The sequence below is a fragment of the Sphaeramia orbicularis genome, chromosome 21 (assembly GCF_902148855.1).
Source record: "Sphaeramia orbicularis chromosome 21, fSphaOr1.1, whole genome shotgun sequence".
NCBI lineage: Eukaryota > Metazoa > Chordata > Actinopteri > Kurtiformes > Apogonidae > Sphaeramia > Sphaeramia orbicularis.
This window is the reverse complement of record NC_043977.1, coordinates 24,889,159-24,907,784: the sequence shown is the minus strand read 5'-3', so window position 1 is coordinate 24,907,784 and position 18,626 is coordinate 24,889,159. Positions and strand designations below refer to the sequence as shown.

The 18,626-nt window shown below is 38.0% G+C and overlaps 3 protein-coding genes across 5 annotated transcripts; 1 reads left to right on the top strand and 2 right to left on the bottom strand.

The window, feature by feature from the left end:
• Positions 1 to 33: 33 nt before the first annotated feature.
• trappc2 (trafficking protein particle complex subunit 2) lies at positions 34 to 1,770 on the top strand. 2 transcript variants are annotated; one of them, XM_030125400.1, is made up of 5 exons: positions 34 to 125; positions 369 to 488; positions 727 to 871; positions 1,304 to 1,389; positions 1,473 to 1,770. In XM_030125400.1, the coding sequence occupies exons 2-5, from the start codon at positions 396 to 398 to the stop codon at positions 1,569 to 1,571; spliced, it is 423 nt and encodes a 140-aa protein (XP_029981260.1). In that variant the 5' UTR covers positions 34 to 125; positions 369 to 395; the 3' UTR covers positions 1,572 to 1,770. The 2 variants fall into 2 exon arrangements, with proteins under 2 accessions (XP_029981260.1, XP_029981261.1); XM_030125401.1 differs by having other exon boundaries at positions 103 to 135.
• A 170-nt stretch (positions 1,771 to 1,940) lies between these two features.
• rab9a (RAB9A, member RAS oncogene family) lies at positions 1,941 to 4,434 on the bottom strand. Its single transcript, XM_030125399.1, has 3 exons — positions 4,143 to 4,434; positions 3,685 to 3,806; positions 1,941 to 3,565 (listed from the first exon to the last, which is right to left on the bottom strand). The coding sequence occupies exon 3, from the start codon at positions 3,524 to 3,526 to the stop codon at positions 2,918 to 2,920; it is 609 nt and encodes a 202-aa protein (XP_029981259.1). The 5' UTR covers positions 3,527 to 3,565; positions 3,685 to 3,806; positions 4,143 to 4,434; the 3' UTR covers positions 1,941 to 2,917.
• Positions 4,435 to 5,160: 726 nt separating this feature from the next.
• egfl6 (EGF-like-domain, multiple 6) lies at positions 5,161 to 13,097 on the bottom strand. Of its 2 annotated transcripts, XM_030124145.1 has the most exons (13): positions 12,789 to 13,097; positions 11,581 to 11,687; positions 11,209 to 11,301; positions 10,985 to 11,104; positions 10,762 to 10,881; positions 9,757 to 9,891; positions 9,551 to 9,673; positions 9,027 to 9,089; positions 8,319 to 8,567; positions 6,557 to 6,631; positions 6,374 to 6,469; positions 6,029 to 6,291; positions 5,161 to 5,815 (listed from the first exon to the last, which is right to left on the bottom strand). In XM_030124145.1, exons 1-13 carry the CDS (start codon positions 12,860 to 12,862, stop codon positions 5,708 to 5,710), a joined length of 1,626 nt encoding a protein of 541 aa, XP_029980005.1. In that variant the 5' UTR covers positions 12,863 to 13,097; the 3' UTR covers positions 5,161 to 5,707. The 2 variants fall into 2 exon arrangements, with proteins under 2 accessions (XP_029980005.1, XP_029980006.1); XM_030124146.1 differs by lacking the exon at positions 9,027 to 9,089.
• Between the last annotated feature and the right edge of the window lie 5,529 nt (positions 13,098 to 18,626).

The following is an 18,626-nucleotide window of genomic DNA, read 5'->3' as shown; positions in this document are numbered from 1 at the left end:
TTTATGAAGTACATTTATGATATTTTATTTCTACTTTATAAGTAAGTGATGCATATACTTTTCTTTCATCTATGTCGTCATCATCTTGCGACCTCTCGCTCTTTTCCAGGAAGCTAAATTGACAGGTAAACAAAGGTCCATGTAGCCGTATAAAAAGAGGTTTTTGCTTTTCTTACATTACATATTTTTGATATTTAGACTCATAGTATCTTTGTTGTACAATCACAATAACCCCGTAAAGAGTCTCAAAAGTCAAAGCTTCTGTTTTATGCTGCGGCTGCCGTTAGCTTCTCCTCTGAATAGCTCACATAATTTGGGTGTAAAATGTGAAGGACTGATGCTATTTTACCTGTTACCTTTTGTTTCAGATCGATTTGATAGAAGAAAGGATAACGATGTCTGGAAGTTTTTATTTCGTTATGGTTGGTCATCACGACAACCCCGTGTTTGAGATGGAGTTCTTGCCAGCTGGGAAGCCTGAATCAAAGGTATCATGCTCTTTTAATTACACAGCATACAGCCCACCACGTCCATACTTATCCAATAACAGAGAAAAAAAGTGAAATCCGACGCAACAATAGACACTAATTACTATCACCGCACGGTCTGTGTATCATGTGACCACAGTCACATTTCTGTGAGTGGTATTACTGTCACTTACTTATAGCAAATAATGGTGCATTTACTTATTCATCAAGTTGTTTAATGAGATAAATGTTATTGCAGGATGACCACCGTCACTTGAACCAGTTCATTGCCCATGCAGCTCTGGATTTAGTGGATGAAAACATGTGGCTGTCCAACAACATGTACTTGAAAACTGTGGACAAGTTCAATGAATGGTTTGTTTCAGCCTTTGTCACTGCAGGACATATCCTTTTTTCAACTAATTTCTTCCGTTTTTATAGAATATCATACAGAATATTAACTATTGTACCAAGGCACAAACGTCTCTGTAAGACTATCACTGTCTATATATTTATATCTCAGGATCAGTTGACATATTTGACATGTCAAGTAGTTATTATTATTATTATCGTGTGTAATCAAATGATTTTAGAGACTAAGACTCTTAGTTTGGATACAGCATAAGATGTTAAATATTGTGTTCTTATAATTTAATACTTGTTAATTCTCAGTTCCTGGTTCTGAGGTCCAAATACAATATCTTTATGTCACTTTTAAATAATCAAACCACATTGAAATATCACCTTTCACTTTCAGATGCAGATGCACTAACACTTTCAGTCATGTTACAGGATTAAATTAGCAAGGTTGAATTTTCTTTAATTATTCATCGTACATATAAGATTCATCATGCTGCATGATGTACGACAAGAAGATGGAATTAAGAACTTTTTTAATGACGTGTACGATTTATACATTAAGGTAAGCTGGCTTTTACATTACTTAAAATCTTGGTATAAGGAGTAACTATGTATCTTTTAATTAAAAAATTTTCTGTCTTTCAGTTTGCAATGAATCCATTCTATGAAATCAATGCTCCAATTCGATCGACAGCATTTGAGAGGAAAGTCCAGTTTCTCGGCAAGAAACATCTCCTGAGTTAATCACTTCAAATGTAAAGGATCTGGATTCATTGTGACCATTTGTTGTATATATTCAGCACTGTACCTAACACACTTGTTTGAAAGTTTTCATGTTTTAGTTTCCTCTTTGTACTTCAGTAACAAACTGCACTCTACATGTACATTGTCTATTCAAGGTTTTTCTTCTGTAAAATATGGTTTAATAAATCTTCATTTCTTACTTCTGGTGGTGTGTTTTGTTGCAAATTAATAATAAAGATCTACAAAACTCATATATATATTTATAGAAATGTATAGGTTAGTCTTGTGTAGTTGCTGTAGCCCTGTGTTATTTCAACCAATGGAATAATGAATCGACTTTAGTTTTGATGTAACAAACCATACTTTAAAGACAATTCTCAGGAGATTTATTTATGTAGTGACATACCAGCAATACAACTTTGAATAAGAAATCTGGATGTGCATCATTTTAATCATAGGCTGTGGGGAGGGGTTTTCAACTGTAAATACAAAAATGTTTGAGTGCATTAAAAATAAAACAATTTAAAATCAATAAATCTAGAGGTACCAAGGAATGACAATAAATTTATTGGAACTTCCTCAAGGAAATATTCTTCTCAGTATAAGTGAGTTATTTCTCAACAAGTTGCAAAATTAACAGGTTTTAGGAAGCTTAAATACACCATATGCCATGCATGTTAAACTTGCCTTCATGTTATTTATCTGTTGTGGGTCTTGTTCCTCAGTGCCTTCAGCATACAGCCATTATCTATGCATATATGCTCAAACAAGACCTAAAGGTGCAATAATTACAATAAGCCTCAGTTTGTTAGTTACACAAAATAGTGAATTGGTTAATTTATAATTCTCACAAATAAGGTTAATGGCATGTATAAATTATTTTTAATTATGTCTGATGATAAATACATGAACACTTCATCCGTGTCATCACATTTTAAAAACCCTGTGATAATCAAGTACACAGAAGTCATGAATCTTCTTTATGACAGAATGGCACATTTAGGGAAGTGGAACCTGTTACATAATGACATTTTTAGTTTCTCACAAGTAGTTCATTTTCTTTACTTTCCTCAGAAACTTGACCTTTGAATCATGGCTAAACATTAGACCCAAAGAATCAGTCCTTTCAAGTTTATTTGTAATTACACTGGGATGAATTTAGTGTTTCCTCTCACACTCTTTAAACAGAAATCTTTTCAGCATTTATGAAACCTTCCATGAATCACAAATCATGAAGCCAGTAGCATAATTTGTTTAAATAATATGTTACTACAGCATTGTACTCCTACAGCCTCATCACATAACAGACATAACAGCAAAGTAATGTTAATGATAACTCCTGCATGTTATGAACAGCAAGTGGCAGCAGAACGAGGCTTTCTGTGGAGCTTGACTGTGTCCGTGGGGATGAGGTGGTCCGTTCTTTCATCCATTGCAAGCACTCTACGCACGGCCTCCTCAAAGGCCACTGCAACATTGGTGGCATCCTTGGCACTGGTCTCATAGTAGGGGTAATCGCCGTTCTCTTGGCACCACTGCTGAGCCTCCTCAGTAGACACTTGCCTCTCTGTCACATCCACTTTGTTGCCCAATACTACAAATGGAAACTTCTCTGGCTCCTTCACATCTGCATAATAGATGAACTCCTTCTTCCAGTTGCCCAAGTTGAGAAAACTCTGGTTATCATCTACACTGAAGGTAAGCAGGCAGCAGTCGGAGCCACGATAGAATGGAGTCCTCAGGCTGCGGAAGCGCTCCTGTCCAGCAGTGTCCCAGATCTGCAGGGTAACCTGGTGGCCATCTACCTCCAGGTCTTTGTTGAGGAACTCCACACCAATGGTGTGAAAAAGATGTGCATCGAATTTGTTCGTGACATACCGATTCATGATAGAGCTCTTTCCTACACCACCATCACCCAGCAGAATGACTTTCAACAGAGATGTCTTTGTTGTCATGGCTATTCACGTTTGTTCAGCAATTTTGTACTAAATGACCTGTTAAAGAAATGCAATTAGTGAAACTGTTTAGTGCACAACATAATACCATTAGTTTGGAATAAAACTTTGCAACTGTCAGTGTCTGTGGCTGCAGAAACTCAAGATATTAGTCTCACCCCTGATTGATTTTGGCTTCCACCTCCACTTGTCCAGATCATGTGTTGTAGACACTCTTCCTAGGTCACATGCTCACTTTTTTCAAGTTGATGAGTTGACTCATTTATGCAAGTTAAATCAGCTGTAACAGATTGACAAAGTAAAGTAATGAAACTCCTGATTAACGATAGCACAGGGAAGCAGAAATCCAAACATAACAAAGCTCTTCTGCTAATAAGCATGAAATTCACTGCTTCTGAGCTGTTCCTTTCAGCGTGTAGCATTCAGCGTACATAATATAATGTTTCTAAAAACGCGGCACGCAGTAGCAAGATGAATTGTGATGTCTCAGTTTGCTTAGTTAGTCTTAGCTTAAGTAGACACAACATTAAAGAGGTAAACAAGGAAACAGCTGGAGTTGGGTTAATGCAGTAACACATACTAGTTGGCTAGCGTAGCCAAGTCGCTATTAACGTACCTTATTTTTTTGATATCTGACTCCTGGATCGACAAGGGTCACGCCGTGATATATTAATGCATTTGTTTAACAGAATCCCGCATTTGCCGGGTCAAAATAATGTCAGGTTGGACTCCGTTTCCTGGTAGACTCCAAGGCTCGATGCTAACACAGCTAACTGCTAACAAGCTAACGATGAGCTACACGGTAAGAGACGGATCATGTGATCTGGATCTGGTCAGACGAGTACTACGTAACAGGCGAACGTCTTCCCCTTTATTTATTTATTTTTACAATATTGTATGCTAAATTATATTCTCTAACGTCGTTGGTTTTCATATCAAAGAGTTTCCCGGAATCGTTTGGTCCAGATTTTCCTTCCTTGTTGAATGTTGTAGAAATTATATCTTTATACTTCTTCCTCATAGATCACCACAAGATGGCGACGTTTGTCCACCAGCATCCAGGGTCAAAAATCATGGATGTCCAGGGTAAGGATGTTGGTAAATGGCAAAGATGAAATTTTTACCTACACTGAAGGTATGAATATGTCACGGTTCTAATTAAAACAACTTAGCTTGTGACAACAATTAAGAGTGCACAAGCTATTCACTCTTGCATGTAAAAATAATGGTGAATTTTCCGCTAAATCTAATTTCACTTTTTCAAAACAAAAAGTGACTTTACAGAGGTTGTAAAATCCTCATAGACACAGTGTATAAAAACGCAAATCGGTGAGTATTGTGTTATTTATATGTTTTCTGTTTATTACGTGGTAACACTGTAGATGTAGGATACCATCATATATGCCTCCATTACCCAGTAAATGTTAAATTTCTTAATATTTTACTGAAATATACTGGAGAATATATGATCAAGTAGTTACAACATGACTAAACTGTTTCTATCTTATCATTTAATCATGTTTTTAGATGTAAAGCCCTTTGGTCTTCTTCATGTTGTTGTAAAGTGCTATATAAATAAACTTTTGATTGATTAATTGATCGATGTACTTAAAAAAAGACAATGCAGACAGTTATAGAAAAAAACAAAACAAATTTAAATGCAATAGTACAGCATAATATGACAGCAAAATTTACAGCAGTTATGCACTGATACTTCTGATCTAATAAACTAACCAGCCTTCAAAACTTTAGTCACCTAAGTTTGAATTTCAGTATATAATTCACTTAAGAATTCACATTACATGTCAATGATAATTTTTACTTAACTTCAGCAACGCATCATTACATACACACAAAAAGAGAGAACACAATACTGTTACAAAGGTTATTTCCACCTTTTCCTGAGATCTTGATAGTTTGTATCTTAAAAGGCTGTTTTGAAAGTCACAATAGAAAATGTTGCAGGATGTATGGATCTAGCAGCACGGTGATAAAGTAAACATGCATGCATAACCTCCCCTTCAGGTCATGTATCCTTATCTGTGTGTGTGACTTAGCCACAAGAGAACATTTCCAACAATCTGGAGGGGAGAGACCATAGAGGGGACAGGACATAAAATTCCTTGTGTCCTTTTGTCACTTATGGTGATGTGAAAGGATTTTTAACTTGATCGGGGTGTCCTAAAAGATCGGGCCAGCATCTTCTTGACAGGGCCCCGAGGTCAGCACTACGTTGTCCAGGCCCAACTCTCCTCCAACACCTCTTCCACGTTGAGCTTCAAATATAATCTGCAAAGAACATGGAATTTTTACTTTAAATATCCTGTCAACTCAATTAATTTAATTTGACTTAGCACAATTAGGTGTAACATGTCATGCATTTTCTGCAAAATCTTAAGAAAAGTAATTTGTTCCCTGTTTGATGTAGTTATTATCATAAAATAATTGTTATTTACAGTCACAGTAGAATCCAACAATTATGTGTCTTGTAGAATGACTCACAATTTCTGGGGCCTTTTCTTTCCAGGCTACAGTAAGGAGCTCTGTCTGCCAGTCCTGGTTCTTGCTTTGGCTCTGCTCCCATACTGGGTAGGCGTTGTTATCCAGCAGCACTCTGAGTGTGCCAACATTACGGCCCGTCACACGATAGTCAAAGGTGAGACAGAAGCTACCCTGCTGGGCTCGATCGCTGAGAAGCAACTTCAGTCTGGCTATTTCTTCCTGCTCTCCTAAGAGTCCACTCATGGCCATATAGTACTGAGCACCTGGAAAAAATACCTCTAATAAGCAATTGCATGGGAATATCCAGCACCTAACTATACAATTATGTTAGATAATTTTTTTTACCTGCATCATGGTATGCTACAGTCCAGTCCATGTCATCAGACTTGTCTTGGACCCACTCACATGCTCCTTGATCAAAGTTGCAGTCCATGATGAACTCTGCAGTGCAAAAGCAAACATGATCTTAATAGTCTTGTCATTTTTTTAAACAATCATACATTATACATACATTATCATTTTACTTACCCTCCTGAACTGGACCTAAATGGATTTCTTTGACTTCTGTGGCAGGTCCAAACACTGACTCAAAGTCCTCTGATACTGTGGTTAAAGAATGCATCAATTTTTAGCTTGATATTGTTAAAAAACAAAAATGTTAAGAGTCATGTGTAACAGATGATCAAAGCAAACTAAACTGTACTTAAGAAATTAAAACCTGCCATTTAACTGGATGTTGTTAAAGTATGCAATCTTAAAAACTTGTCAAATTATGTAGTGAGGAGATTTTCCCTATGAAACAAAAGCCAGAAAGGGGCTTTTAACCAACAGGTGTAGACCTGCCCTGCTGTCACTCATGTCTTCAGATGGAACTACAACTTAAGGATATAGCCCCCCAAGCATTTTCAAGCTGTTGCAACAAACCACCCCCACTGCAAGCTGCCTTAGAAAGTCAGACAAGTGACAGCTGGGGTTATTGAACCTGCTCAGCCAGAGAGGGCTAGTGTTAAAGAAGGCTAGCGTGCTGATGACAGACCTCCCTACTAGGAGTCAAGTCTGTTTGCACAACAGCTGTTTTGGGAAACATAATAAAAGGCTTGGAGCCCCCCCTCCACCCCCCCCATCTCCAGGAGATGGGAAGCTGGCCCAGGATGGGTTGTATCCCTTGGCTCTCACATGCCAATGGAGTAAAATTCCTCCCCTGAGGTGATGGATGTCTCGGGGCCTGTCTCCTCTTGCTATTTGAGTTGTTACACACTCAGATGTTTCCGTAAGGATGAAGATTAGTGGTGAAAGGTAACATAATTTATAGGATTTTTTACTCAGAAAAAAAAAATAGATTTTTATCTTGTTCAGTCTCCCATGAGATAGTAAATATAAAAGGTTTGTAAAAGCATTTTATGAATTCTTTCTATTTTTTTTCCTGAAGGGTATAAAAGAAGATCAGTTTCTTATGATAAGAAGCAGCATTTGTGACGTATTGCTAAAACTCTTTGGGTTTTTATTCCAGTTTCTGTGGGTCCCTCAAATGTTTTCAAAGTCTAATAATACAAATACAATAATCTCAATTTTAGGCTTCAGACCTGTCTTAAAAAGTAAGTTAATGTTACATTTATAAAGTTGCACTCACTAAGTACTAGTGTAAAAGTACAGTATCATGCTGTAATAAAAATATAAAATGACACTAAGATGGAACCATTAACCACTTACATAAACAGCACCACCTGGTCAGAATCAATCAAACCCTGCACAACTAGAACATGGGCCACTGTGACATTTTCTCAGAAAAAAAAGCTGCTTTAGAAGTAACAAGTTTAATGTTGGTGCTGAATGTAAATAAATTCCTTTATGTTGCAAGTCACTCTGGGACTTTTTCTTCATACTTCATTCCTTCATGTTCTTCATACCTACATTAAACTTGTTGAAGCTTGTTGCAACCCTGTATTATTCTGGTCATAAAAGGCTTAATAAAGTGAAGTGCAATCAGTTGGAAGTGTGTGTTCTTGGTAATATCAAATGTCTAAAAGGGTCACAGGTCATGAAGCCTGGGATTGAGAGGAGGCATGAACCAACAAGTTCTTGTTCTCTCGGATCTGATGATTGGGGTTTTTTTTCTCCATTTGGCTGCCAACTAAAAATACATAAATATACTTGAACACTGTATAAAAACATGGGCCAAATCTCTGAGAAGTCAGATGGACCTATTTTAGCTTGTGTATGGTTAATACATTAGGGACCACCCAGAATGGTAGCCACAAAGTACAAGTGGTTTAAATGAAAAAACACCCACTGAAAACATCTCCTCTGGGATTGAGCTGGTTGTCCTCCTCTTGCTCTTCCTCCTCTTCTTCCTCGGGGTACTCAGGCTCTGGTCTTTCCTCAGTTGGACTTCCTATGTAGACTTCTCCATCATAGTCAAAAGGCTGCTGGCGGGCCCTAGGAGGTGGTGTCACTACTGGTTCGGGGATAATGTTTTTGATGTCTTCATTTTCCGGTTTGCCTCCTAGAACCACATGCCTCAGTTGGGAGTCTGGGATTACTGCAGGCAGGAAGAGGAAGTGGATTACACATATGGAAGTGCAATTACGGCTCTAGTATATTAGCAGAATTCCTATGTTATGTATTTTGCAGGTGTTCTTGCTAAAACACTTACTACAATTACTTACCATTTTTAAGCAATTTACTGATTCATACGGGCAAAAGAAGACAAACCAGCAGACTAGAGTATCTCCATGCAAACAAGCATTACATTATAATTCTGCAGGTTTTAAATTAGCATCTGCACAGGCATTGCACAGGCAAGTTATCATCAAGCACTGTATATACAGGGCCATGCTGAGAATTCCATATCCTATATCAAGCTGTATTTTCTGTGCACAGACAATATTAGCAGCCTTAAGCGAGGGTGACAGTTCTGTAAAGTAGACAAGAGGGAAGGATGAATGCAGGAAAGTGTGTAAACAGCCGAAGCAGACTCTTGGATTCCACCCAGTCTCACCATTGAGAAAATCATCTGCACTGCCTTTGTCCCCATCCAGCGATCTTTGAAAAAACGGCTTTACTACAAAAAATAAAGGTATCTTCATTTGCAGAGAAACCCCTGGTTTTTGCTCTCTGTGTCATTTGGCCCCATAAGGAATCACCTCTTATTAACTGGGCCTGGTTCATGGAGTACGACACAACCTGTGCTTCCCCTTCTTCCTCAGAAGGCTGGCTTCTGTACAATGTCATATTTATACAAGTGTGGTTTCAATCTGTGGCTCTTTCATGCTAACATCTGTAAATAGGAGCAAGGTCTGAAAGCAGGAAACTACTATTGGCAGGACTGATATTTTAAAAGTCCAGATGAAATTTATCGTTCTAAATCTCTTCCTGCCCTGTCAGAAATTTTAATGCATCTCAGGCCTAATTAATGTCTAATCTTTTTGTTGGATCTTTTTGATTGATTAACATCTTTGTTTGAAAGTTCGGAAACACAGGTTAGTTCACAGAACTGTAACCGTAGTGGATCTCGGATCTCACCAGAACATTCAAAGCCATTGCCTCTGAAGCCAGACTGGCACCTGCACTTGTAGGATCCTTGAGTGTTCAGACACACAGCATGGTGGCTGCATTTGTGGGTGCCGGCTGCACACTCATCAAGATCTAGAATTGGAAGAAGCCTATTTGTACCTTTAGGAACAAAATAGGTCATACATGTTTTCCCTAAAGGAACTTGTATACCTTACCTACACAGTCATATTTGCCGTCAACATATTTCAGGTCATAGCCTTCCTGGCACTTGCAGAAGTAGCTGCCGAATGTGTTCACACACTGCCTGTTGTATGGGCAGAGGTTCTTGCCAGTAACACATTCATCAATATCTGAAAGGGAAGAAAACAGGGAAAAAGAGATAATCCATGTGATCACTCACTCCTTTGCTCAGACAAAAATTAACACATACAAAACTGCCAAATTAAGCCATATTCAGCCTCATTTTTTATATACATTCTGTGCCTGTGATTTGTGGAAAATATTTTTGACTTGTCAATCATGCAGTTTGCTTTTTACTTATTTTTCAACTGATCACAAACATGATCAAGTTCTCCACTATTTATGATGTTACAATATCTTTATCTATTATTCAGGCTTTTTCTATAAGTAACTTTAGGTCTAGGGCTACAATAATGTGGGATCCTAACTAATTATTTCAGACTGAAAGATTTCTCCTCTGTGTTTTGCTCGGGTTCAAATGTATTCCTAAAAACAACAAATATATATTCCTCAGCTCACAAAAGTACATTTCTATTGTATGTCTAATGAGTAGGTTATATCATTTTTATTATTTCCTCGAACCCAGTGCCTTCCTGTTGTTATCAGCCAGCTTGGCTCAGTCACATCTTAAGTAGTTTCCAAGACTTCATTTAACTGCAACCCATTTGAAGCCAAAAATGTAAAACCCACATAATACAATATAATGCAGACTGTTCCCATTATGAAAACACATACCGTCTGTGTGACTGACAAATAAAACTCTACCAAAAAATTCAGCCAAAACCACTCTATCCCATCTGTGTTCTTGGTTTGACAGAAGGGCTATAGTTGTGTCTGATTTTTCACTCTCAAGTCTTGCTCAGTCCTGTTTGTTACTGTATTTCATATTCTGACATGTTTTGTTTTTGTTTTGTTTTTTTTTTTTACATTATATCATCACTTTGCTAATAATCTGTTATTGTGTGCTCATGGGTCCTCACCTACACAAGTCCTTTCATCTTGTCCCAGTTGCAGGCCTGCAGAGGGGCACAGGCAGCGAATCTCCCCGTCTACTTCCTCACAGCCGTACTGACAGTGAGCCAGTGAGCAAGTCCTGGAATCTATATTCACGCACATACAAAAAAACACACAAAATTGCAGATTTTTAAGTTTTGTTTTGTCCTCTTTGCTCATCTTTTTGTACAGAAGCTCAATGAAACTCACTGGCACAAGATCCGTCCGGCATTAAGGTGTATCCATTGAGGCAGTAGCACTTGTAACTTCCATGGGTGTTCATGCAGCGATGCTCACACGGACGAGGTTTCAGACCACACTCATTCAGATCTGGAAATTTAAATGATCTTTATTTATTTCACTTGCAAAACCCCCTCTTTTCTTCAAGTTTTTATTATTACTTGGCTCATATTTACTAGACATCTAATACTCACCTTGATTACATGTCTTTCCGGTGTATCCAGGAAAACACTTGCATTTGTTGGGACCAACACACTCTCCGTGCTTGCACCCATGCTCACATTGAGCTGGTAAAACATTTAACATGAACAAAATACCACCAGAAATATTGTTGGTTAGAGAATGATGGATTACTGTCAAACCACAGAGAAAGGTTTTTCAATCTAGACAGTCGTTTACTCCACATTTTCTTGGACAGGAATTTCTTTTACAAATAGGATACCAGTTGATTTTCCCTCTGTATTTCGAGGTATTTTTTTGTAAAATCAAGGATTTCTATTAACCGACAGCAAATAAATATACTGGTATGAAAATTTAATGTTTTGAGTCATTTGAACTGTTCTTACCCTCACACTGTCCTCTACTGTTTTTCCTCCACCCATAGCAACACTCCAGTCTCCTGCCATAGCGACACACGCCTGGTTGGTTGCCAGTAAGGACTTGTCGGTAGTGTCTTTGTAGAGGAAGACAGAAGTAGAAGGTAGGATGTGTAATTTCACTGTCTCAGAAGTATATATAGTCCAATATATTCAATGCATAAAACATTCGGCTGCAAATGCCGCCATTAAGCAAATACAATACACTTTCATTTCATATAAAACCTATTTGACCACAATCATATTCTCCTAAACCTATCCCAAATGTAGATTTTAAGCAGTGTGTTCCTAATGATGGCTCTAATGATAGTGGTGGTGAGAAAACACTGTGTCCTCATAAAGACTCCCTTCCTGATAAAAGCAGGGCCCCCGTGGAGCAACAGCCAGCTGACAGGATGTCAGCTACAGATGGAGAAAAACACACTAATCATACACTTCCTGCACTTCACAATGATACCTTATGTACAAGCCCATTTCTTTCTCTTTAATCTTGATTTTCATATGAGTCAAGTTATTGAAGACTGTAAAGTTATTCTCATTTGTAACAAGCAGTACATGCATTCAAAATAACCTACAGTACATACATATTACATTGCATATGTGTATTTTTAACCTGCAAATTAAATTAGGACATTAAGATGCCATTCGCTTTGACAATTTCAGCACCACAAATCTATATCTGACTTTACCGTTAATGCCAGTCATCAATTTCCATAACCTCGACTTTAGTCCTAAATACCCCAGATGTTTAGGTGTCAGCAGCAGCATCCTAAAAGCAGCCTTGGCTCCAGTGGGACTAGAGGAATCTGAGACTTGATAGAAATCAACCAGAATAGCTCACAGGAAAGAGGCTCTAAGTGTGACAGGTGCTCTTCAGTTATCAGCAGTTGCTGTGCCACATTTAGCTGACACAGTGTTGTCTAGTCTTTAGAGGAAGAGGAAAATGTAAACATACAGTACATTATAGTCAAAACAACCATGTTTCGTGCAAATTACTGGGGCTTGTGTTACTCATCAAGCCCCTCTTAAAGTAGAGGCATGTGAAGAAACTAGTACTTAAACTTTTTTTAGCCACAGATGGTGGCCCAAACTGTCTTCAGTGTAGTAATTTTAAGTATATATGTTCTGTTCATCATAAGCTGGTAACCCACCATGCAAGATTAAACACCATGACTTACCTAGTGGCGTCTGCATGCCCAGAGTAGATGTGGAGCAGGAGAAAAAGAGCACCGACCAAGGTGAAAGGCTGCATGTCTGCAAGCAGTGAACGTAAGCAACCGTAGAGCTGTGTTTCCCACGGAGCTGACTCTGGTTGCTGCTATTATTCCACCCTGGGGCTTATACTCATTAAGGTGCTTAGACAGGAGCAGGTCTCTTTGCACAGGGCACACAGGATTTCATGTATTTCCAGAACACAAATTGAAAGTCTCCTCTAGGAAAACAGTCTCTCTCACTCTTTTTCTCACTCTCTCCAACGAAGTAGCTTATACTCTGTGTCCCATAATTTTCTTCCTTGTCTTCCTCTCTGAAATTCCAGAGATGGGTTTACACTCTGTGAAGTGACACTGCAGTCTGAAGGAGAGGTTGTGACTTTTGGAGGTAGGGGTGGGTTTGTAAGGGGGGTGGGGATTATGTTTAGGGGTGCTCCTCTCTTCACTGAAATCCTATACAGGTCCACATGAAAGTCTTTCAGTGGATCACTAGTATAACAGATATCAATAGGCTATGCACTTATTAGATGCAAAGGTTTCCCACTGCCTCTGATGTGTGTCTTGTGGAATAGTACAAATAAGCCTTACACGCACTGCCTTTTATATTTATAGTGAATGTATCAGCTAATTGTGTGTCTCTGACAAGCATAGGCCTGTCATTAGCAACTGCAACTCTTTGATGTCTTACTCACAAGTAAAACATAAACCTTTCCTTTCTCACACATGCTAATTCCAAGTTCAGTCATAAAAGTGTTTAATGAGTATTCACACTTTTAAGGTCAGCTCCAACATCTGGTCCCGGTCATCTGTACCCTTAAAAAAACGACAGGTGATGTTTTCTTTTCTCTTTTACATTTGTAGTTTACACACTTGTGTCTTGTTATGGCTGTCAGTTGAAGGACACATTTTTGCATTTGGCAGTCCTGTCAAGAAGGAGATATGTTTCTGTTTGCAATTTCTTTTGTCTCATTTTGTTAATATACCAACAAAAAAAAAAAATATTTGGAAACTCCTGTTGTTTCAGCCATTTGGTTTTGGTTTTGGAGTCCTGTAATGAAGAACAAATTATTGGGACACAGGAATGTTATTGACTTTATCATTCTCATATTGCTGAATCCTCATGCAGCATACAGCATGTTAATACAGATGTAAGCAGTAGTTACCACAAATATGCAAAGTTGAGCAGTGGTTCAGACAGGAAATATGTAATAATAGTTAGTGTGGAGACAATATGGTTCGGATTTTCAGTGTAAGTGAAGCTGGAATTACAAGAAAAAAAATACATTAGGGAGATCACATATCAACATCTTGAATTTTCTTACATTTTTGAAGACACTGGATTACAGAGCTGGTGTTTTTTTTTTTTTTTTTCTTATGTGATTATATTAAATTAAAAATATTCTGAATTCTTCCATGACAAATAGGGTTTTATTTTCAGCTTCAATATTTACTGGAAAAAACAGATGTGATGTTTTAGCTTGTATCCTTAAAATTAATATAAAAATAATTGATTTGTGTAGTATAGTGCATGATATTATGTATAATGAACCAGTCACATCAATCAATCATGGATACAGTTTGTGTATCATTTCACATATATCCCTCACACCTCCTAGGAAGATGATAAGCACGCGAATTTGGTCTCAGAATTACGCTGAGTGACATTTATTTCCTGCAGACCAAACACTGCCCCTAATATGAGCCTAACCTTGACATAACCCTAATCGTAAAACGACGTCAAACTTGTAAATTTATGTTATGGGTGTCTGCATTTCATCCCCACAGGTGATAATGTAACAAATTTTCAGACCGTTTCTTTTCAAGTGTTTTTTTTTTTTTTTTTTTTTTTTTTTTTGAGTGGGGTTCCCTTCTCAAACTGAGGGTCAAAGGGCATAGAGTGTTATATAGATCTTAAAGCCCCTTCAGGAAAGGTTGTGGTTTATGATATTGGGCTATAGAGAATAAAATCAACTTGACTTAACATGACTTGAGACACATGCATCCCATTTATAGTCTGCAACCTGAATCTATATGTGTGACATTTCAAGAATTTGGATCATGCAAACAACCCACTATACATTAGAGCTGACCATGCTATATTGGTTGTGTGGGTGTTACACAGGGGTGGATGTTGTATCACATTTGAGGCCATTATTCTCACAACAGCGCCCTCATCTGTTCAGGCTCCCGTTGTAAAGGCCTGGGTTTCTTTGTACAAGATTTCACTTTTCTTATTTCTCTTAAAAGAGAAGGAGGTATGGTATTGTTGCCAGCACCTGATCAAGAGTTAGACTAAAGGCCCTTTGTCATAATATACACAGAAGTAAATTTTACCTCCAATTTTAGAAAATAACATCTTCTTATCTCCTCGACTGTCGTTGTGTGAATGTGACTCCTTAATGTACAAGCAATTGTCCACTTCTAGATAAGTCTAATAGAAATCTCTGTGAGTGGAATTTTACCAAAAGGCCAGAGATAATTCCTGTTTTGTCTCTTTTCCGTCACCAGAGGTCCTCGTCTGACTGCATATCTTTTGGGTTAAGCGCTGAAAGCTACTCAAAAACCTGAATGCAAGATTATAATCTTTTGGAAAGACAGGTGATTATGAATTGGTTAGTTGCCTTTTTTCAGTTTTTGATAAATAAAATGAAGCTCTGGAAAAAAAGTCGAACCATTAGTATGAGATCCAGGCTTCACTATCTGTTAAATATTTTTCATACCATTTTGTCTTTAAAATTAGGTGAGGCTTATATGAATGTACCCTCCAGGCACCAATTTTTAACCACCTTCTGCAATATGTATTTTTCTTTTTGAATAAATCATCACCTGTATGCGGAAACATCTTCAGTCACTTCGAGCGCCTTGCGTTAAGCAAGGCTTTTACTATAAAAGGAGAAAGATGGCTGTTAAAGAGTTATTTTGAAAGTGATGTGTGTACACAACCACATCCTGCCCTGCGTTGGAGTGATATGAGCAATGAAAGCACTAGGTTTAGATGTTAAAATGGGCCACGGCTCATCAAAGATGTACTGATGCACTTACATGTGGTGATTTGTTTAAATACATTCAAGTACTCTTAGACTCCAACTTAAAATGGGTGCCTCATGCAATAAGCTAAGACAGTGCAGCAGTGCAGGAAGGGAGCTGCGACTTCCCTTTGCAATAATAGATGGGACCTTGAGAAATCATTTTGACTGGGTGTGCACAACGGTATCAATCATGCCCAGCCTTTGGTATTAAATGTGACAGTTTCTCAGAACAGAGGATTGCACAAGTTATTAAAATGTTAAGTTGATTTTCTGAAGGCATAAGATCTTTATAAGAATAAGCAGCAGGCACTTTCTCTTCTATATTTTTCTACATGCAACGTTCATATATTATTTCACATCTGATTTTTTAACTTTCATATTTGAAGTTAATGGCTCTGTCCTTTTTGTGACCTAAAATAAACCTCCAGCTCCTCTAATTCACACACATAAGATCTTATAAACCCAGGTGTACCTTCTGAAACATCTGCTGCTCACAGATTACACAATGACAGGCTGCTGCTGCTAAGTGAGGTTGAAGCCAGTGCAACAACAGAGACACACCTTGGGGATTCAGGCTGTCTGCAAGATCACACAGATATTTACTCCTCAACATGATGGGTGTGATGGGGCTCTGGCCTCAGACGGACACGTCCTGCTTGTCTCTCATTAATAATACAGCATAGTGGTGTCGTGCTGTGTGGAAGACTTGATGTGGAAGTTTCAGACCTCTCATGGGAGTCGATGTGTAGCTCAATATTATTTATTAACAGGGTTGTCTGTGGCTCTTATATTGACCAATCTACTGCCGAAGTGTTAATGTTGCCTCGAAGAAGTAACACTGACCGGCTGTCTTCTTATAGTAATAGAGATAAGCTTTTGTCTGCCTCATGACTGTACTAAATATAGACATATAAGTCTACAACACACACATCCTAATAATTATCAGTCCCTGGTAACTCATTCTCCTTGGTCAGTTAATGTTCTGTTTACAATAGGGAAATATCCATGTTAACATAATACTTAAACAAGGGTACTAAATGTTTTTTTTCGAATTTCTTCAATTTTGTGGCCAGTGAACAGGGAACTTCCCCTGTACACTTCCTGCCACGCAGCTACATCTAATCCATGTTGTTTTTATAAAGCTTCTCATATTAACCTCTTTAAATTAGGCTGTGGTATCAAATTTCCCCCTAACCAGTAGCACATTTTTGTCCTACTAGTATCCTGACAGCTCCATTTTCTCTGTTTTAGTTAAGTTGATGCACATGCAAACAATTTGTAGTTATTCCTATACTATTACTAATACTAGTTCCTGGCATCTATGACAAATGTGTATTTGTCATTTGTGCTGCTATGTACATATACCAGAAGACTACAATGCAGATTTATAATGCATTTGGCTTTACTCTTTGAAGCTTGTCGGGGTTGAATTTGTCACTTAACCATTTAAAGTGGCATGACCTTAAAGGTCAGAGTTTACACCAGTCCTTTATTCTTCTTGCCAGGGACAGCTCATGTTTGTTGTAATTACAAAACTATGCAACCCAGAAGAAAACCTACCTCACATCAGTCCAATTTTCACAGAAACTGCATGCCTAACAGGATAAGACATGCAGCAGTATCACTTGTAACTCTATCTGTGCACAATTGTTTTAAAGCGCCTACACTATTGTTGGTATTATAGGCTGTTGTTAGTATATCAAAAATGACTTTGCTTTTATTACAGACTTGTATGATAATCAGCAAAAGTCTGTGAAAATGAAAACAACCAGATTTCATTTCCTGTTTTTAAACAGAACAGGCTATGCAGCCACTGCTGCAGGAAAAGAGTACGAGAGGGATTTAAAACAGGCTCCAACAGTATGGCTTTCTAAACTGCAATGATTAGGCTGTTTTGAGTCTTGCGCTGTATATTATTACACTATACTGTTCAGTTCCATATTTAGCCTCTTAGTACTATATGTATATACGTCTGCGGTAATAAATGACAGATCAAAATGAACATTTCTGTGTTGTTAGTCAAACTTCATACTGTGCAGACTGAATTTCTTATCTTAGCATTTATGTCATTTTATTTTCAGCGCTCGGTTTTGTTTGTAGTTGCAAGACATGCACAACTGAGGCTTGTATGCTGCGCCTACAGGTTCCTCTGTAGCCGTGCACAGCATGAAGTGGAAACAGCCTGCAACAAAGGAAGGCAGAAAATGTCACAAATAGCAGAAGTCGGAAGTTACAGTTCAGAAACTTTGAACCAGGCTTTGTCTTGTTGGCTTCCACAGACCTGATTTGAGTGGTACACACACAGAGCTCTTAAAGTGCTTATCCACATTAATTAGAGGGAGATTAAAACATTTTAGGACCAAATCTGAATGCCATAGCTTTAGAAACCTTATTTCACAACAAGAATTTTAGACTACTGCCAGCATGAGTCCAGGACACGTTAGATGAAAAAAGTAATTTGTGAGCTTTAATAACATTACAACAAACATAAACATGGCTGCAAGCTAGGATAAACATATAAATCCCTGTGTTTAGCCAATATACTGCCCAGACTAGAACTCTGGGAGCAGTGATAGCTAAGCACATTCCTCAGACTGTTTTCATCAAGCAGTCTGAATCCAGGACCAGAGCCTCCTGCATTCAGTGCACTTTACTGCAACAAAAATATACATTAGGATCACATAGTATAGAAATCAACTGCAATGCATCCACATAAAGCAGATACATTAAAACTAGATATCTCAGCCTCAATACTTCTCAAATATAGGAATAGAAG